A 22,114-nucleotide genomic window follows, 5' to 3' on the forward strand; every position below is an offset into this window, starting at 1 on the left:
CTCTCTCTCTCTCTCTCTCTCTCTCTCTCTCTTTCTCTCACTTCCTCTTTCTCCCTCCCTCCCTTCCTCCCTCTCTCCCTGTCTCTGTCTCTGTCTCTCTCACTTCCTCTCTCTCCCTCTCTCTCTCTCTCTCTCGGGACAGAGAGCAGGCAGATAAAGAGAAGGGGGGAAAAGGAAAGGCGAGAGGGAGAAAGAGACAGTATGAGAAATGGCATGAAAAAGACAGGGAGAGAAAGAGAGAGAGAGAGAGAAATAGAGAGAGAGAGAGAGAGAGAGAGAAGTAGAGGGAAGAGAGAGAGAGATGATGGATGAACAGAGTGTAAGAGGGAGAGGGAAAGAGAAGTGGCGGGGGGGGGGGGGGTGTTGAAAACCAGAACACTTTTAAAAGACGTCCATATTTAGTCCCATTAATGGTGCCATGCATGCACACACACACACACACACACACACACACACACACACACACACACACACACAAGCTGAACTAAAGTTATTGCTAAGCCCAAAAAGATGAATATCCGCTTGTCAGCAAATGAAAATACAGTATTCACTCTGTATATGACGGCTATATTACATCTCTTGTAACCTTATACGAACCAACACGCGGTACTTTGAATGAAATGGAATGCGTTGTCTAATTCAACCAGGAATCTAAGAAGTTGTTATAATGGCACATAATAGATGTGTGAGTGTGTGTGCGTGTGGGTTGTGTGCATGTTTGTGTGTGTGTGTGTGTGTGTGTGTGTGTTTGTGTGTGTGTTTGTGTGTGTGTGCTTAACAAGAAAACAAAATGATGTTGTTTTCAGCGTTGATTTATTATGTTCACATAATCATCACATACCATACTTGTCATAATTGTTGACATCACCAACTAGCTCTATTATAGTCTTGGTGTGTTTGAAAACATACAATTGCCACCAATGATGTTTGTCAAAATGGCAAACTGTAAATAAATAAACAAGTGGTTTGTGGTTTCCTTTCCCATAACTCGTGTAAAATCAAGCAGCTGCTCGCATACCGCTGAGGAATGAATTGGTTTCAACATACACAGTCTCGTCGCACAGATCTACTGCTATACAAATGTCTCCTCTCTTTTAAGAAGTCGTTGATTTCACAATTATCTCAGCTTAGTTGAACCATGTTTGTTGGACTATACAGGGTGTCTAAAAAAAAAAGTACTCGATTTTCTTTCAATACTACAGACAAGTCGGTAACTTTATTGAAATAATTTGTGCGCGATATTGTAATCGGTTCTTAGAAGTTTTGTCCCCAGAACACAGCTTTCAGTTGAGATCGTCTGTTTCTTCACACCACGTGATCAATGTAGCCACCCCGTTTTTCAATGACAGACTGCATCCTCATTGCCATATTGTTCATTACATAGGGGAATGTTTCCTGTGTGTTTTCTGGATTTTTCTGAGAATGTTTGCCTTCAGTTGTTGTAGGTTTCTTGGTCTGGGGTACACATTAGCGTATTAGCTTACATATTAGGTTTTCCATTTCTCGGTACTGATGTTTCAATGTCTTTTGGGGTACTTTTTTTTTAGACACCCGATACACATTGAGGACGCAGAGTCGATGTGAAGTCTGGTTTCCTCTCGCGTATTTGACACAGCTTTGAATTGTCCAGGTGTTTGATGGACAGTTTGCTCGAGTCTACATTCTCTTATACACACGCAGACAGGTTAAACAAGAACAAATGGCAATAAAAACATACCTTGCGCATCGACGACAAGCACACACAAAAACCACAAAAACAATCAACAAATGGCAATAAAAACATACCTTGCGCATCGACGACAAGCACACACAAACACCACACAAACAATCAACAAATGGCAATAAAAACATACCTTGTGCATCGACGACAAGCACACGCAAAAACCACAAAAACAATCAACAAATGGCAATAAAAACATACCTTGCGCATCGACGACAAGCACACACAAAAACCACAAAAACAATCAACAAATGGCAATAAAAACATACCTTGCGCATCGACGACAAGCACACACAAAAACCACAAAAACAATCAACAAATGGCAATACAAACATACCTTGCGCATCGACGACAAGCACACACAAAAACCACAAAAACAATCAACAAATGGCAATACAAACATACCTTGCGCATCGACGACAAGCACACACAAAAACCACAAAAACAATCAACAAATGGCAATACAAACATACCTTGCGCATCGACGACAAGCACACACAAAAACCACAAAAACAATCAACAAATGGCAATACAAACATACCTTGCGCATCGACGACAAGCACACACAAAAACCACAAAAACAATCAACAAATGGCAATACAAACATACCTTGCGCATCGACGACAAGCACACACAAAAACCACAAAAACAATCAACAAATGGCAATACAAACATACCTTGCGCATCGACGACAAGCACACACAAAAACCACAAAAACAATCAACAAATGGCAATACAAACATACCTTGCGCATCGACGACAAGCACACACAAAAACCACAAAAACAATCAACAAATGGCAATAAAAACATACCTTGCGCATCGACGACAAGCACACACAAAAACCACAAAAACAATCAACAAATGGCAATAAAAACATACCTTGCGCATCGACGACAAGCACACACAAACACCACACAAACAATCAACAAATGGCAATAAAAACATACCTTGCGCATCGACGACAAGCACACACAAACACCACACAAACAATCAACAAATGGCAATAAAAACATACCTTGCGCGTCGACGACAAGCACACACAAAAACCACAAAAACAATCAACCAGACTAACAAAAAGCAAAAACAAAAATACGCAGAAAACAACTAAATAAAGACCAAACTAATACACTCAAAAAGACAGACAAGGATAGGTAAAGACAATTTAAATCACGGATTTCCAAAATCTAAGCTACGAATTCTTTTCAGCATTTTGTGTATTCTACGCGCGTGATATCAATCACGCTCAACTTGATTCAAGTAAACACAGACTAGCAGTGAAAGACAGACACCGGTATTCATGACGATTCTATGTATATTTAATTAATTAATTAATGAGTTAATCAATTAATTACACTGATTTGACCGCCAATGACTTAGTACTGTGTATTCCATATCGTAACACTCTCCTATGTTAACTTGCCTGTCGCGTTGTCAAAGAGACTGGCCTTTCTCAGTTATTCACATGAGTTTAACATTGTCTAAAGCAGCTATATTCAACGCAAGTCGGTCCTCGCATTTTCCCCATGTTCAAACAGAATAAGTAAACACTTAGTAAGAACGAGATAGTACATTAATATTTGCATGAGATCTGAATTAAATGCACATTTCCATGAGATCTTAAATGCACATTTTTGTGAGATCTTAAAAGCATATTTCAATGAGATCTCAAATGCATATTCGAATGAGAAATTAAATGCATATTTCAACAACATCTTAAAATGCAGTTTCAAAACGATCTTTTAAGAAGTTCCAATGAGATCCAAAATGCATATTTTAATGACAACGTACAAAGGATGCATCAAACCGTAACTATATCATACGCATTTTGATTACACAATGGATACATAATATAATTATATGATTAACACGTGTGAGAACTATATCTCGCGATGTGACTTTTTCTTTTTCTGTTATTCTCTCTCCACATTTTATTTCCAAGGATCCCTTCCTGGATTATATCCAGCTTTATTGATGACATCATTACTGAAGAGCCTCATATTGATGTCAGCAATGTCGGAACACCGATGGAGGGGGTTGCTGAAAAACAACAACAGAGATTAGTATACAGTCTTAGCTGCCTTGTTTTTTGTTTCGTTGGAATGTTATTTGTGCGTGGTTGTTGTTCTTTAATTTAGAGTGTTTTTTTTTAATTCTCGCTCCCCCTTTCCCTATTTTTAGTTGTTAAAATGAGCACTGCCACTGACAAAATAAGTATCCCCTTTTGTGTATGTGTAATTAAGTCACTGGTTTACGGTCCTTCTCACAACATCCAAGTAAAGTCTTTCATAAATCATCATCCGTGCACCGGCGCTCAAATAAGGGTACCCCAAAATTGACATGACAAGAACGTAATGTACCAATACAAAATGATGAAAATGTAGGATAGACACAACTTGGAAACTTTAACATATGAATTGCCTTTAATGGCATGGAGAGTTCGAATGAAATGACACGGAAACTAAACCAGACTCGACGTCGTCACGGAATTTTGGCGTAACTCGATTCTCGGCGATTTTGACGTTTTGTTCTTTAGATTAAGTAAATCATTCTACATGAGAAATATTCTCTGATGGACAATACATGATTAAACTTTCTTCTATCTTCCTATCCATACCAGGTTCAGATGTAAACATAATAAAACATAATCAGTGTTGGCCTTCTCCTGAAAACCTGTCTAAAACGAGTTATGCCAACATTCCGTGACGACGTCGTAATGTTTTCGTTTGGCTGTGAACATGGTTGCAACACATTTCGTCACGCTCATAAGATAATTGTCTGTGTCATCTTTTGATGTTTTGAGAAAAACGCAAACAACTTTCTTTGGTTTCTGAACAATCTGCCTATCTCATTTTAGTTATAAGTTGCAAATTGCCTATCCCGAGCTGTTACCACGGGATAAACGTGAGATAAAGAGCTGACAGCAACATTTTCAATCAGCAAAACTGCAGAACAACCCACAAAGAGCTTTTGCATACCGTCACATTCTCAAAACAAGTCTTCCGGTATCATATAGAAAAAGTGCCTGACTCAAGAAACGAGATCGACAGTTTTGCTTACGTTACCGTGGCACTGGTTTCCGATGGTCTGAGAGTGTGTACTCTCTAACACATGATAGATACCCTTCCAGTAGCTTCCCCTGTAGTTTCACTACAGAAATGCCAAACACTGAGATAGGTATTTTTCTTATGAGCGTGACGATTTGTGCTGAGTTTATTTTGACAAAAGAGCCTTACTGTGGCCTTACGTTATCAGACAGGCAGATGTATCGCACGGTTCTCTATCATAGTACTAACCGAAAATGTTACCTTAGAGTCTAGGTACAGAATAATGGATCACACAAAAGTTTAAATTGAAAGCAAAAACCACGTTTAAATTGAAAGCATGCCGTCGGTTTCTGTGACTTAAGCTTATGGGCAGAATATACTTGCGCAGTTTCAGCGGCACAGACGACGCACTGCCTATTATTTATGCCGCGATAGGGATTATGACGAGTACTTGGCCTGTTTTCCTTTCATGCAACGTGTAGCGGGCTGGGATAATCTGCAGTGCGTCGTCGGTCTTGCTGAAGTTACACATGTGAGCGGAGCCTCTTAATTACCTGTCTTTGTTTGGCGGTTTGAAAGGGTTGGCTTGAATGTACTCCAGGTCGGCATTCTCACACATGATCTTGCTCAGACACAGAGTTCTTATCGTCCTGAGCTCACCTGAAACAGGAATGAATGTCGTTTACATGGCTGATCGTTTGCTTGGTTGCTATCTCGATCGGTTGATTTGCTTGTGTTTGTAGATGTTCCTCTGTGTGTGTGTGTGTGTGTGTGTGTGTGTGTGTGTGTGTGTGTGTGTGTGTGTGTGTGTGTGTGTGTGTGTGTTTAAGTTTGTTGGTTTGTTCTTTCTGACCATAGGCACATACAATTGTAGCTATATACGTCTTCACGGAACACTGCTTCTCGTGAAAACAGTTCTCAGAGCTGGCCAGACTTTCACACACACACACACACCTTTACCAAATTATCCATCCGCTTCGTCAGATATCGAAACGCAAACACTCTGACTGCATGCCGTGGTGAGTTGCATTTGTTCAATGAATGATTTTTTTAATTTATTTATTTATATGGGAGATTTATATAGCGCTTGACGTTCTCTAAGCGCTTTACATATTAATTTCTGCCGTGTGAGATGGAATTTTTTACACAATAAATCACGCATTCACATCGGCCAGTAAATCTCAAGCCATTACGGCGAATATTTACTTTTCACGGCCTATTATTCCAAGTCACACGTAAAAAAGGCACTGGTTGCATTTCCAAAATGAATTAATTACTAAAACAAAACTAAACACCACAACCAGCACACATACTACCCAGGCTGTTCATTTGTGGAATGTGACAAAGTGGAAGGATGATCTTACCCCATGTAAATGCCCGTCCAGAGCCGAACGAGAAGGAGTGTGCCTTTAAGGTGAGTCCAGTATTTCTTGTTTGGTGTTTTAATCAACAATGCATGGATACAATATATAATGAACATGTTTAGAATCAACAACAAGCTATAAGCTTATAGTGGTGATCATTAAAGATGAAACGAACATAAGGATGACAATATTTTGCAGCAACACTTTAACATAAAGTTGGTCAAAAAATTATTGCAACAAATTTCAAACCCAAATTAAAGGATTAATGTATGTGTCATTTAATTAAAACTGTATATACCAGTTAAGACCGTTCACTTAACCTTCAGGATCACCTTTTGGATTAAATATTTATTTTACAGGGATCACGTGACCGCCGCTCAAGTAAGGGTACCCTCAAAATCGACCAGACAAAAACAGAAGAGCCGAATGAAAAATTGACAAGAAATCACAATAGGCAAAACTTTGCAACTTTGACATACGAGAAGAAAGTCAAACCAATTATCTACCATGAACAGATTGTTTTGTTTTGCTACCTTGCGTATTTCGCGTGCTATGCTATTCTTACTTATTAAGGTGTCGATCGCAAGAGCGGTCAAAAACGGGACTTTTTACGTCAATTTTTATGGGTATCATGTCAAAAAGCGCTACATTTTAGCAAAGACTTGGTGGATTTCTTTGAAAGGAATGTTTTACCAACATACTAGAGATACTTCGTGGGAAAGTTTGGATCGTTATCCAGATGTGACGCAATGTTTCGGAAAATGTTGTTAAACTTGTCATAGGATTGCTCACTTGTCTTAAAAAAATTCATGACTTTATATATCCACAGATAAATGATTGATACAGATTCGGTCTAAGTTTCATTTGCGTGTGGCCGCTGGCGTTAATTTGCTAATCATGCAAACACATGAGAAAAAAATGGAACGTTCACGCTGTTACGCGCTTATTGCTGTTATCGCTGGGTGCCTCTTAAAACATGCTCCGGTTACGCTTGGCTGGGCATCGCTGTGGCACCAGAATCATCGCTTAAATATGTAGCGTGTTTACAGGCCCAGCAAATTTGCTGTAACAATCCATAATTTCGCTCGAAGTATCTCTAGTATGTCGGTAAAATATTCCGAAAGTTTCAAAGCAATCCACCAAATTATTGCTAAAGTGCAGACTTTTTTGTCATGATACCCCTAAAAAATGACGCTAAAAGTTCCGTTTTTGACCGCTCTTGCGATCGACACCTGCATCAGTAGGAATAGCATAGCACGCGAAATACGCAAGGTAGCAAAACAAAACAATCTATTCAGGGTAGATCATTGGTTTGACTTTCTTCTCGTATGTCAAAGTTGCAAAGTTTTGCCTATTGTGATTTCTTGTCAATTTTTTCATTCGGCTCTTCCGTTTTTGTCTGGTCGATTTTGAGGGTACCCTTACTTGAGCGGCGGTCACGTGATCCATGTAAAAGAAATATTTAATCCAAATGGTGATCCTGGAGGTTAAGTGAACGGTCTTAACTGGCATATACAGTTTTAATTAAATGACACGGGGATTAATGCTTTAATTTGGGTTTGAAATTTGTTGCAATAATTTTTTGGCCAAGTTTATATTATTCTTGTTTCTGTGTTGACACAAGTAATCTCCAAATACCTTGCGGCGAGACTTTAATAGCTATTATTCTAGTTTCTCTGTTGACACAAGAAATCTCCAAAGAGCTTACCATCCCCAAAGCCGTAGTAGTTGCTGTTGGTCTCAAAGTAGTAACGATCGCCATACTTGAGGTCATGAAACTGTTGGGCTATGACGTGCGCAAACACTTCCCCCACCACCCCGTTCTCCACAGGGCTTTCGCTGGTCCCCCCCGTGAAACAGTCCACGTCATCCGGATGCCTGCGTCACAAAAGTCAACGTCATTTCAAAAGATTTATTTTGATCAACCCATTAAGGAGTGCATGACAAGAAAAGAAAAGAAACCTGAAAGAAAGAAAAAAGAAATGCAGTTAAACGCAACGCGACTGGTAAATCTTGACTACCACACGGCTGCAAACTTAATATTAAGTTTCCAAAGGATAAATACTATGCTGTATTTGTTGTCTTCGACGCGTGAAGATTCATGTAATGTAATACGTAATTGCAACAGCTGTTTTCATCTTAAAGCCTCATTCCGCCTTCAATGAGGTTTAAATAACAATGGAATCTTGCACCAACTAAGCAATTCTAACCTTATGGAACACACTTTGCACTAGCATTTAACAGCATTAAATGACACAGTTCGTTTGACTGGCTTTAAGGTAAACAAAACCAAATACTAACATGACTTGTGTCAAAACTATCATAAACCAGTGTAAGGGTTTACTAAGATAGTTCCTTGAGGGTATCTGAAACTACTTTTAGTGTTCAACTTCAGCACTTAACTGTTTTCAAGGGAAACCATAGCATGACTTACTCGTAGAGACCTTTCAAGGCTTGTCCGTTGCTATCAAAATCCCTCCATCTGGTGACCTTACTCAGTCCCAAATACTCCCTCAGCTCGTTGAACGAAGGGAGGCCGTGGTCTCGTCCTCGCTGTCAAATACACAAGTAAGACAATGTTTGTTGCTGCCAAACACACAATTTAAATAAATTAAGGTATTGGCCACACGGTAAAAACAAGTAAAAGCTGACGTGTTTTTCTTAATTTCATTTTTTTAATTGAATTGTTTTGTGTTTCTGAATTGCATTGTTTACATATATCTTCTGCTCTGTGTAAACGAACAAGTACACCACCACAGACTCTATGCAGGCTTTTGCGTGCGATAATTCAAGAGCAGCCGTCTGCTAGGACTAATACTAAATACGGAAGCTATGGTATGAACAAACGTTGTTCCTCAGCAGCCATGTCATCAATTGAAACACTGACAGTAGGCTCTCCCTCACACACACACACACACACACACACACACACATGCACGCACGGACACACACACACACACACACACACATACACTCACACACACACACACACACACACACACACACACGCTACCACACATACACGCAAACACATACTTTCACATACACAAAGACACACCCCAAACACACACACGTACACCAACCCCCTCCCACTCCCCCCCTCCCACACACACACACACACATACATTACCTGTATGTTGAGTGCAGCGAGGTCAAGCCCAGGACGGCCGGACTCGTTGTTTTCAAAAAGATGGTTCACGAGAGAGTCGGCCATGTTGGAATCAAAGTCTTCCGCCGGAGTTTGGTCGCTGGACACAAGACCTTTGACAATGTTGGGGAAGTTTTCCAAGTTGTGTGCGGAATCACTGAACAGCTCCTGTGGAGAGAGAAACAACCCAAGGACATGAGGTAACGGTTATGTTTTTTACACACATAGGAATTGCTAATAATACAGTGAAAATCCCATTCCAAGACCGTCTGTTTTCGCCTCCCTTTACATCACCTGTGTAGCGCGACTCTTGTTGCTGCTTAGCTTTTCAATGGGAGGAAGCGACCCGAATTTCACAGCAATGGGATAGTAAAGTAAATGCAGAGAAAATGAACAATTAACAAAAATGAAAAACGTTTGTGTCCCGCTTTCCTCAGACTGTCTCTTCATAAATCTATTGACTCTCTCTCTCTCTCTCTCTCTCTCTCTCTCTCTCTCTCTCTCTCTCTCTCTCTCTCTCTCTCTCTCTCTCTCTCTCTCTCTCTCTCTCTCTCTCTCTCTCTCTTTTTCCTTTTACACTTTGGAGATCTAAACTTAGACGTTCTACTGCAGTATTACCTTTTCCACACCGAGTTAGTCTTCTTCGGTCAAATTGTGATACTTTGCATGTTATGTTTTCTCATTGCTATTTTAACGAAATTGTTCCGGTGTCACGAACTGAAACCTCTGCTGAACAATCCTTCTCATTGCGGTCAATGCGCGTGCGCCAATCTTGGACTTAAAAAATGCGACCCTTTGACCGAACGAACCATGGGTTAGGGTGGGGGTTAGGGTTAGGGTTAGGGTTAGGTTGTTCACGACCTGATTGATCTCCCCATGTTAGCGCATGCGCATTGACCGCAATGAGAAAGATTGTTCAGGCAGAGTTTTCAGTCCGTGACACCGGCAATCAAAGTGTTGACTTAGATGTTGACAGTGCTTGTCGAATAGCTAGATTTGTAGACCAATGACTGTCTATCTGTGTGAAATGTCATGTTGGTGTCCAAAGTGCAAATAAGGTGTGATGTCCTCACCCTGAGCGCGTGCGCCTGGTCAGTCACCATCATGTCGCTGATCAAGGTGTGTCCGTACCGGTATGCGGCGCTCGCGAACTCATCAGACACCCTGGGGTCCACGTCCCGGTCAAAGGCCACCCGTTGGCCGGTGGACAGATTGTACCGTGCCGTGAATGCGGGTCCGACGATGAGCGGGATGTACTCCGTGTAGACGACGTTCTGCCACACGGCGCCCAGCACCTTGCGCACCTCCTGGCACGTGCAACACACACGGCAACAGATTAGGTCAGTATCTTCACAAAAGACAAACTCCGGTAATAACTCGGGTAGATAATAACGCAAGGCACAAACCGCTCGCTGATTAAAATTCATTTAATTATGTTGCATAGTTTCGGAGCAGTTTTGAGAAAATAACTGCAGGTGTTTCTAAATTACAGTACAGCGAATGTCCCTTGAACTTGTTAAGGTCCAAATCGTAGGAACACTTTCCAAAATGGCGCCTCTTTAAGTCATCATTGTCAAACCCATGGCCCGGATGGTTCTCCGGAATAGACGATGTTTGGAAATAACTTTGTCGGATTTGCATGTGTTCCTAAATGATCATGTCCATGTCTATGCCCCGTGTGGGCCTTTGGAATCGTAAAATACTGACCCATGAGACCTTGGGTTGTGAAAGAGTGAAAAGTCTTGCTTGTAGTGAGGCAAGCTTTCCACACATGTTCCGTATCCACATGTTTCAGACACACCCATCGCTCGTGACAGGCAGAAAATATGACGTGTGAAGGAGTGAATAGTCTTGCTTGTAGTGAGGCAAACTTTCCACACATGCTCCGTATCCACATGTTTCAGACACACCCATCGCTCGTGACAGGCCTAAAATATCACGTGTGAAAGAGTGAATAGTCTTGCTTGTAGTGAGGCAAACTTTCCACACATGCTCCGTATCCACATGTTCCAGACACACCCATCGCTCGTGACAGGCCTAAAATATCACGTGTGAAAGAGTGAATAGTCTTGCTTGTAGTGAAGCAAACTTTCCACACATGCTCCGTATCCACATGTTCCAGACACACCCATCGCTCGTGACAGGCCGAAAATATCACGTGTGAAAGAGTGAATAGTCTTGCTTGTAGTGAAGCAAACTTTCCACACATGCTCCGTATCCACATGTTCCAGACACACCCATCGCTCGTGACAGGCCGAAAATATCACGTGTGAAAGAGTGAATAGTCTTGCTTGTAGTGAAGCAAACTTTCCACACATGTTCCGTATCCACATGTTTCAGACACACCCATCGCTCGTGACAGGCCGAACATATGACGTGTGAAAGCTTGCCCCGATAAAAGCAAGATTAGTCATTCTTTCACAAACCATGCAAACCCGACAGAGTTATGTTCGAACATCGTCTAGTGTGGGTCAGTATCTTCACGAGTCCAGAGGCCCACAAGGCGGGGCATAATGATGTTCGAACATCGTCTAATGTGTGTCAGTATCTTCACGAGTCCAGAGACCCACAAGGCGGGGCATAATGATGTTCGAACATCGTCTAGTGTGGGTCAGTATCTTCACGAGTCCAGAGGCCCACAAGGCGTTTGATAATGATGATTAAGTTTAAGAATTTACCTTGTGTACACAATTATGATTTACCCGGTGCAGACGCCACGCTTCGTATAGTTAAAACACCAGCTCTGGCCAGGCTTTTTACATGAAAAAAAGACCACGACATCCCCCCCCCCCCCCACTTAGACATAAACCAAAAATCGATATTATGACTGCTTCCTGTGATGAGTTGCATTTTTTTAATGATTTAATTTATCATAACTCACTGCCTGCCAAACGGTTGTGTGACGTGTCTAGTGTGTTGGCGAAGTGTCTTGTGCTTGTCACTTCTCGCTTTCAGCCCTCACCGCTGGCTAGCACCGTCTGTCCTTTTTAGGACAATGCGAAAAGAGAGCAGAATGCGTCAGTCTCTCCTGCCAGTACAATAACCTCTCCACAACAAGCCCTATGTAGTGCCTCCATCGCGGCGACAGGCGTAAACTGGGTACCGCAAGGCCCCAGGCTAGACTACAAGGACTCGGAGGAGGTTGGCCCCTAGACGTGCGGCATGCGGGCCCACCGGTGTGTGGAAACGCCCAGGTGCCCACGAACCAACCTCCAGCTATGGGTCAAATAGCCGGGCAGGATAGGCTCGTCAACCCTGGCAGGCAGCTATCCTAAGAGAAGACCACTCTGAATTCAAAACGAGGGCAGAGGAGGCTCATCATCCATGGAAGGAAACTCGTCTAGGAGAAGGAAAACTCCGAAATGAAACCCACGCAGTCCCTCGAAGACGGAACGGCACTGGCCTTTTTTAGGCGGGGAGCAGACCGGGTGCCTACGCTACCCTCGACAAATGGTTGTGTCATCAACGAATCATAACTCACTAACAATACCAATGGTGCACTGAGAGTAAGCACACAGGCTGTTCATTTTTGTAATGTGACCAAGCGGAGGGATCGTCTTATTCCCTGTAAAAGCCTAATCAGATATGAGCCTGGCAGCCGAACTGTTTACATGAGGCGGATTATATCTTTAACTTCTGTCTATTCTTTCTGAGAGTGTTATGAACGGAAGCGGTTTACAACCATTGAATACGGATATAACATGAGTTAATTATGAACGAGAGGCAGGCGTTCTTTGAAATCGAACAGAACGAAAGAAGGGATGCCACTCAGATTAGTCTAGCATGAACAAGTTACAACAGTTGTTTCCCTTTGAACACAAACTCGCTATAGTCACGTCGCTTTGGAATACATGTACATACATAAATAAATAGGGTATAATTCCAAAAGTACTACATTCCTTATATCTTGTCGATTTCAAAAATCAATGACAACAACAACGTTATATGTGCCTGCAATGCTCAGCCTATGTGATAGCAAACGAGTGTTGTTTTGCCCACCATCATGACTGTCAGTATAATCATATCTCTGTTCGTAATATAAGCGTAAGCTTGAGTTCGTGTCCCAACTGCTTTCTTTCTTCTGTTCTTCTTCTTCTTTTTATTAGTGTATCGTGATTCAATGGAGTAATATATCTTGTTTTAACACAGTTGGTACGAAACCCACATTACCTGATAATAGATTTCCAACACGCTCTTTGGTGCTTTCCGCAGATATTTTTCCACATCGCCTTTTTTGAAAGCTCTGCCTGTACGTTTTAGAACGGCTTTGGCCAGCTTGCGTACCAGACGGTTGTGTTCGAGATGAAACACGGTGTGCATGGCCGTCAGCCCCGGTTGTTCGTTTACACGATCATCACCTGCACGGAAACAGCAATAATAGTACATGACCATACATACTGTATTTATGATTATAAAGGATAAATATATAAATAGGTAAACAAAAATACATAAATAAAAACTACATTAATAAATAAATAAATACATAACTAAGATAATTTATAACTAAAAACAAATAAATGCTTGAATAAGTAAACAAATGAACAAATGGACAAACAATATGTAACTGAATAAATATCCAAGTTACAGTTATTGCATAATCAACTCTTCCTCGACAGACTAATCTGATAGAAACTGAGCTATACGCACGAGCAATACAAGGTTTTGTTTTTCTTACCAGCCAGGGCACAGAAGTGGATGGAAGGCGAGCGGATGATGCACGAAGTGTTTTCCCCTTCCGGCAGTCTCTCCTCATTACGGAATTTTTTGGTTTTGAGCAGAGCCCCCTTGCCTTTCAGTGTCCTCAGTTGCTTGGCCCTCTCCTCGCTGCTCCCTGGAAAGTAATACAAAAATAAAGATAAAATGTGATGACATTATTTTGGAACAAAATGTATTTACAAATTGACATAAATTCAAACATACCATTTGACAAATGAAATTAAAACAATCACTTTTTACATGTATATTAGCACTAAACACATAAATCATCATAATACATGATGCACAACGTTTCACGCGTACATCACATAGTATACACTTCTCACCACTCTTCTATGCTCGTCTATGCCAGTCTGATACTTCTTATTCAATCAATCAATGAGTCTTATATCGCGTATATTCCGTGGGTACAGTTCTAGGCGCTCTGCAGTGATGCCGTGTGAGATGAAATTTTATACGGCCAGTAGATTGCAGCCATTTCGGCGCATATTTACCTTTCACGGCCTATTATTCCAAGTCACACGGGTATAGGTAGACAATTATTAACTGTGCCTAAGCAATTTTGCCAGGAAAGACCCTTTTGTCAATCGTGGGATCTTTAACGTGCACACCCAATGTAGTGTACACGGGGGGAGGTTCGGACACCGAAGAGAGTCTGCACACAAAGTTGACTCTGTGAAATAAATTTCCGCCGAACCTGGGATCGAACTCACGCTGACAGCGGCCAACTGAATACAAATCCAGCGCGCTACCAACTGAGCTATATCCCCGCCCATATACACCCACACGCTAGAACACACACACACACACACACACACACACACACAGGATACTTGCTCACTGACCATAGACCATGCTGGCATCGATGAAAGAGGTGAGAGAGTTGACATGTCTTCTTGGCTGAGGTTCGTAATCGTTCGGAAAAGTCAGTGGATCAGAACGAACAAACTCCATGCATCCCTGGAAGTGGGGGTCGCCCGCTGGGATCTCGATAGGGAAGCATTCTCTGGCGACAACACAAATTATAACCAAGGTAAGGCCAGGCAAGGCAAATCATTTTTGTATTGACAAGTCTACCACAAAACAAGTTATTGTGTGTCAGATTAACTGTTTAATAATCCTGTTATTTCATTTGAATGTCCTATGATGAAAAAGGCATTCGTTCCAGCAATTTTTCGTTTACAATGCATACACAAAAATCACATATTTGTAAGACTTAATGATATGCAACAATTCCTAAGTTTACAGAAAATATTCATTCATCAATAACAGGTCATAATGAGAGAGAAAAAAGGAAGAACGAAAAAACAAAATAAATAAATAAAAAAATAAAATAAAAAAGACAGACAGAAAGAGACAAAGATAGAAAGAAAGACAGGAAGAAAAAAAGAAAGAAAGACAGAAAGAACCAAAGAAACAAAGAAACAAAGAAACAAAGAAAGAAAAAAAAACATATCACAGAAGTAAGGCAAACAAATACTGTAAAACAAATTACGGGTGTCGCGGTTTGTTGGAGTTGTTAGACGTATTACAACATCGGATGGTGTCGTCTTCCTCAGTAGGCACGGGGATAGCCGTCATGTCATGGTCAAGAAGCTGACCGACCTGCATCAGCAGCAAGGTGAACTCTGACTTCCTGACCTTTGGCTTGTGCACCGCCCTACTGACCGCACGTGCACTTGGCAGGGGGACAGCAGGCTTGACGGTGGACATCGTTCTAGGAGCACTGTCATGACCTGTGGGCAGAGGATGAAGTGTGTTGGGACATCCAACACTGCGAAGAAGGAGCCACGTTGAGATGGATTCGTGGGAGTGGGAAAAAGGTGGGATAATGTGTAAAGATAAAGTGTGTGCAAATCCGCGAAGCAACTGTTGTGTGCTGAGAGGGTGTTTCTCTTTGAATTATGTATCACTGTCTTCCTTTGTCTCCCTGTGTCTCTGTCTTTGTCTCTGTCTCTGTCTCTCTCTATCTCTCTCTCTCTCTCTCTCTCCTATCTCTCTCTGTCTCTCTCTCTCTGTCTCTCTCTCTCTCTCTCTCTCTCTCTATCTCCTATCTCTCTCTGTCTCTCTCTATCCTCTCTCTCTCTCTCTCTCTGTGTCTCTCTCTGTGTCTCTCTCGCTCTCTCTCTCTCTGTCTCTCTGTCTCTCTCTCTCTTTCTCTCGCTCTCTCTGTCTCTCTCTGTCTCTCTCTGTCTCTCTCTCTCTGTCTCTCTCTGTCTCTCTCTCTCTCTCTGTCTGTCTCTGTCTCTCTCTGCATCTGTCTGTCTCTCTCTCTCTCTCTCGCTCTGTCTGTCTCTCTCTCTATGTCTATCTCTGTCTCTCTCTCTGTGTCTCTGTCTCTCTCTCTCTCTCTGTCTCTCTCTCTGTCTCTCTCTGTGTCTCTCACTCGCTCTCGCTCTTTCTCTCTCTCTCTCTCTCTCTCTCTCTCTCTCTCTCTCTTCCTGCCTCTGTGTGTCTATGTCTGTCTTTGTCTCTCTCTCTCTCTGTCTGTCTACGTCTGTCTGTCTGTCTGTCTGTCTGTCTCTCTCTCTCTCTCTCTCTCTCTCTCTCTCTCTCTCTCTCTCGTGCTTATTGGTCCATTGTTCTATATTGCATTATGTCCTGTAAGATTTGATGCCTTTTGATTTTGTTCATTAACGTTTTTATTTGTCTGTTTCGTAATAGTTTGTCCAGTGGAATGATAGAGCAAGATTGATGGTTGTTTATATTGTAAACGTTTTTGTTGTACCGGTCCATTTTGTTAACTATTGCGCTGATAGATGTTTCTAGGGGGGGGGGGGGGGGGGAGGGAGGAGAGATTTTCAATAAGGAAAATGATGTGACCTGTATGAATGATTCCGCTCAGCCCACCCCACCCTGTCAAAATGTATCTTGTGTTTATTCAATGAAACGTCTTGCGTCTCTCTCTCTCTCGTGAACACACGCAGCTTACTTCCCTAAAGCCCCGGTCCCACTGTGGCGAATCTTGACAGCGAACAACAACGATTTGGGATTATTGGAGAAAATCGGCGAGGTCGTTATGGTTCGTATTACTGCGTTCTTGTTCGGCCGATTTTTTGCAAACATTCGTGGCAAACATCGTTTTCGCAAAATCGCAGTCACTCGTTGTGGTTCGCCAAAATTGTCGTGATAGTGGGACCTAGGCTTAAGCACGAACCTTGATAATGCGGAGGCATGAGTCTCTTGACCTCAGACATGACGGCTCCCCGGTCATCCCTGGCGTTGCATCTGCCATCAATGGTTCTGTAGCGATTGCGGTTACTGCAAGGCTAGGTCAAACAGCAAATACACATGTCACACGCTGACATCACAGTCATCGGGCTAGTTGCTTTTTTTTAAAACCGGTACAGTGCGTGCCTATACCCCCCTCCCCCCTCCCCTCGCCACCCTGCGAATTCGAACCCGCATGTTTAGACTTCCGAACATAAGATAAAATAACATCTTTAAAGAGCAGAAGTCTTGGCATGGAAGTACATTTTCAGATATCATAAACAGCAAATCTGAATAATCAGAGTGAAGAAACGAAACGGAGGGGTGTCTTGAACTGTGCGGTATTATTATCCTAATCTTCATCTATGTGAAGGGATCTGTGGTGGATTTTAAAGATATACCATGTTTACCCAGAAAGGAGAGTATATTCTAACTGACTTCAATATGTGTGGAATGATGTAAGGTGATTTATTGTTAAAGGATGACTCACACGGAGAGTACGGTATTTTTAAACTTAACTCCTAACGAATAGATGGATTTATGATTTGCCAGGTGGTTGACAGGAAAAGGAGTTTGCCTTTTTTGCCTGGCATATTTGTACTTGTGAAATATTGTACATCCTCAGAAGAAGCTAACACGCATGTATGCGTCAGTTTATGCTTCAGTTTTATTTCATGTTCATTAACTTATTGTCCCATCGTTTGAAAATTCGGGTCGCTTTCTTCCAGTGGAAAGCTAGCAGCAACCAAGGCGTATACGTGTAATCTGCTACCTTCACTTTTGACAGAATGGCCCAGGCTTTTTACGAGCCACTGTGGTGTACGGGATTGGGACAAAGATACCGTCTCTGAGATGGCATATGTCCGTCCCGGCCAGGATTCGAACCCGTGGCCCGCGGATGACAAGTTAAGTGCTCTGCAACTGATCTACTGGGCGTGTGATCGTTGCTTAGTGATTGTTAAGGACATTGTCTTCAAGCTTACCTTCTTATACAAGAAGGGATGGATGGTATCAAAACCACCGCTTATACACCACGAACTATGGAGGGCAGACATCTCAGGAGAAGTCCCGCACACGGAAAAGCTCCCGTTTGGGTATAGCACCAACGCTGAAAGACGAGCAGAATAAATTGAAAGATCAAACGGTGAGAGGGAAGAAGACAAAGACAAAGATAGATGGTGATGATGATGATGATGATGATGATGATGATGATGATGATGATGATGATGATGATGATGATGATGATGATGATGATGATGAGGATGATGATGATGATGATGATGATGATGATGATGATGATGATGATGATGATGATGATGATGGAACCTCATTTTTCAAAAATAGAGGTTTAAGGATACGCCTTTTCCCACAACCAGTCCTTAACATCTAATACAAAATTCAAATAAATGTAAATAAACTAGTAGAACAAAAGAAGTAAACAAACAACTCAAAGACAAAATAAGTACACAAAAACAAAAACAAAACAACAACATACAAATCGAAAATAAACAAGTCGCGTAAGGCGAAAATACAATATTTAGTCAAGTAGCTGTCGAACTCACAGAATGAAACTGAACGCAATGCCATTTTACTCATAGCATCGTCAGGCCACCGCTCATTGCAAAGGCAGTGAAATTGACAAGAAGAGCGGGGTAGTAGTTGCGCTAAGAAGGATAGCACGCTTTTCTGTACCTCTCTTTGTTTTAACTTTCTGAGCGTGTTTTTAATCCAAACATATCATATCTATATGTTTTTGGAATCAGGAACTAACAAGAAATAAGATGAAAGTGTTTTTAAATTGATTTCGACAATTTAATTTTGATAATAATTTTTATATATTTAATTTTCAGAGCTTGTTTTTAATCCAAATAGAACATATTTATATGTTTTTGGAATCAGAAAATGATGGAGAATAAGATGAACGTAAATTTGGATCGTGTTATAAATTTTGATTTTTTTATACAATTTTCCGATTTTTAATGACCAAAGTCATCAATTAATTTTTATGCCACCAAGCTGAAATGCAATACCGAAGTCCGGGCTTCGTCGAAGATTACCTGACCAAAATTTCAACCAATTTGGTTGAAAAATGAGAGCGTGACAGTGCCGCCTCAACTTTCACGAAAAGCCGGATATGACGTCATCAAAGACATTTATCAAAAAAATGAAAAAAACGTTCGGGGATATCAATCCCAGGAACTCTCATGTCAAATTTCATAAAGATCGGTCCAGTAGTTTGGTCTGAATCGCTCTACACACACACACACAGACAAACAGACAGACACACACACACACACACACACACACACACACACACACACACACACACACACACATACACTACGACCCTCGTCTCGATTCCCCCCTCTACGTTAAAATATTTAGTCAAAACTTGACTAAATATAACAAGTCGCGTAAGGCGAAAATACAATATTTAGTCAAGTAGCTGTCGAACTCACAGAATGAAACTGAACGCAATGCCATTTTACTCGTAGCATCGTCAGGCCACCGCTCATGGCAAAGGCAGTGAAATTGACAAGAAGAGCGGGGTAGTAGTTGCGCTAAGAAGGATAGCACGCTTTTCTGTACCTCTCTTTGTTTTAACTTTCTGAGCGTGTTTTTAATCCAAACATATCATATCTATTATGTTTTTGGAATCAGGAACCGACAAGGAATAAGATGAAAGTGTTTTTAAATTGATTTGGACAATTTAATTTTGATAATAATTTTTATATATTTAATTTTCAGAGCTTGTTTTTAATCCGAATATAACATATTTATATGTTTTTGGAATCAGCAAATGATGGAGAATAAGATAAACGTAAATTTGGATCGTTTTATAAATTTTTATTTTTTTTTACAATTTTCCGATTTTTAATGACCAAAGTCATTAATTAATTTTTAAGCCACCAAGCTGAAATGCAATACCGAACCCCGGGCTTCGTCGAAGATTACTTGACCAAAATTTCAACCAATTTGGTTGAAAAATGAGGGCGTGACAGTGCCGCCTCAACTTTCACGAAAAGCCGGATATGACGTCATCAAAGACATTTATCAAAAAAATGAAAAAAACGTTCGGGGATTTCATACCCAGGAACTCTCATGTCAAATTTCATAAAGATCGGTCCAGTAGATTAGTCTGAATCGCTCTACACACACACACACACACACGCACGCACGCACACACGCACGCACATACACTACGACCCTCGTCTCGATTCCCCCCTCTACGTTAAAATATTTAGTCAAAACTTGACTAAATATAAAAAGCAATCTGCAAGCAAGAAAAAACATGCACACTGTTGATTGAGGTTATACATACAAAGTGATCGACGGTAAAACTCACACGATACCAACGTAGAGAAAGAGAGAGAGAGACAGAGAGATGAAGATAATTGAATTGATTGAACTTTATTTTTTCTAGGGTGACAGAATAAGCAATTTCAAGAAGAAATAGTATTAAGTTAAGTTAACTTCAGTACAATATACATCATTAACATGTCCAACAATCAAAAAAGACATTTCAAGATTGTTACGAAGCGGTTTACTCGTATTTTTGGTAGTGTGTATTGTTGTAAATAGAATAGACTATAGCGATGGTCAGACATTGGAAAGGGCTATAGGCTGCATACCGTCGCGTTGACCGCAGTTGAACCTTTGTGTAACTGACAAGGTTTTTCACGTGCAAGTGATGCAGACGACAGCTCACTGGCAATGTCATAGCAAGAACGACTTTGTAAAATCAGTCGCCGTCAAGGAGCCAAGCTCGACTCATGTTTTTCGTAACACTTTAGCAGACGGGCTCCTGTTTTAGGTATCTGACTGAAGAAGGATGAAGACTGACGGACTTTCCCTATCAGTCTACGTGATATCTTCCATTTTCATATTCATGCCAGGCCGGCGACTGTACTAAATGTTGGCTTTACACTCTTTTGAGGTATGTTTGAAACCGGTTATATTTTCATGTCATGTTGTCGTATGTGAGAAGAGTGACTGTTTCTGTGTTTAACGTTATTGTGTAGGCCTAAGCTATTGTGCTACACTGCTTTAACATGTGAGGGTTTTACGTAACGTTTTCTTGGCTTTAGAAAACAGGAATTAACGTGTAAATAATTATATTGGCTCATGCAGCTTGATATGTTGGACGAGTGAGTATTTTTATTGTGCGAGTGAAAGAAACTAAAGACAAGTTGATTTATGGACTATAAACTTTACAGTGTTCCAACTGGAGGGTTTTCATCGACGGAGGCTGAACTGAACTGGTGACTGCGGCTTGGTGTACATGTCCATGGCATGGAGAGCTGGCAGAGTTCTACAGTTAGCCGCCGAGACGAACTGGAAGGATCAAGGACTACGTCAAGCAATGGTTGCAGTGTCGTGAGGACTGGTGCATCCTTGTCAGTCGTCTGAAGGACTTACAGCCATACCAACATCTTGAGGGCCGAAAGATGGCAGTAGGGTAACGTACAGTAGAATATCTATTCGTCTTACCTGTTAAGCTGCTTTGTTTGAGCCAAAAGGTGTCTGCGTCTTGGACTGTAGAGTTTCTTGCGGTGTTGTCGGCCTAGAGTACTGGTCGAAGCCCGGAAATGATTTTGTGATGTAAAAAGCTTTGTAAACAATAATAATTAGTCTTGGCAGTGTCAAGATCCATTTAACACCAGGTTTTTGCGTGTGTGAGTGCGTGTGCGCTTGTGCCTTGTAAGCTACGGTAGCGGACAACTATTCAGATTACATTCAAGTCTGTAAACAAATACTAAATTTATAGAGTTGTGTAGAGGCATTTATGATTGTCTAAAAACCGGGCTATACCACTCCATAACAAAGATGCAGAGAGAGAGAGCGATAGAGAAAGAGAGAGAGAGAGAGAGAGAGAGATGGAAAGAGAGAGAGAGAGAGATTGAGAGTTA

The 22,114-nt window shown here is 41.3% G+C and overlaps 1 protein-coding gene and 1 long non-coding RNA gene across 2 annotated transcripts in view; one reads left to right on the plus strand and one right to left on the minus strand.

The window, feature by feature from the left end:
- Window positions 1-796: 796 nt before the first annotated feature.
- LOC138965149 (chorion peroxidase-like) overlaps window positions 797-22,114 on the minus strand; it is a 28,091-nt gene continuing 6,773 nt past the window's right edge. The window contains exons 2-14 of the mRNA XM_070337272.1: window positions 18,188-18,312; window positions 17,152-17,263; window positions 15,490-15,730; window positions 14,840-15,000; window positions 13,954-14,109; window positions 13,449-13,636; window positions 10,352-10,585; window positions 9,261-9,446; window positions 8,565-8,683; window positions 7,839-8,008; window positions 5,321-5,426; window positions 2,738-3,759; window positions 797-1,717 (exon numbers count right to left, since the gene is read on the minus strand). Of these exons, the coding sequence (XP_070193373.1) occupies window positions 3,651-3,759; window positions 5,321-5,426; window positions 7,839-8,008; window positions 8,565-8,683; window positions 9,261-9,446; window positions 10,352-10,585; window positions 13,449-13,636; window positions 13,954-14,109; window positions 14,840-15,000; window positions 15,490-15,730; window positions 17,152-17,263; window positions 18,188-18,312 (1,907 nt within the window). The 3' untranslated portion in view covers window positions 797-1,717; window positions 2,738-3,650. The remainder of the gene's footprint in view (window positions 1,718-2,737; window positions 3,760-5,320; window positions 5,427-7,838; window positions 8,009-8,564; window positions 8,684-9,260; window positions 9,447-10,351; window positions 10,586-13,448; window positions 13,637-13,953; window positions 14,110-14,839; window positions 15,001-15,489; window positions 15,731-17,151; window positions 17,264-18,187; window positions 18,313-22,114) is intronic.
- On the plus strand, window positions 20,741-21,862 carry LOC138965161 (uncharacterized). Its single transcript, XR_011455340.1, has 2 exons — window positions 20,741-21,141; window positions 21,422-21,862. It is a non-coding gene; the product is annotated as an uncharacterized lncRNA (long non-coding RNA).

Source organism: Littorina saxatilis, linkage group LG4, assembly GCF_037325665.1.
Source record: "Littorina saxatilis isolate snail1 linkage group LG4, US_GU_Lsax_2.0, whole genome shotgun sequence".
In the NCBI taxonomy this organism is placed as follows: domain Eukaryota; kingdom Metazoa; phylum Mollusca; class Gastropoda; order Littorinimorpha; family Littorinidae; genus Littorina; species Littorina saxatilis.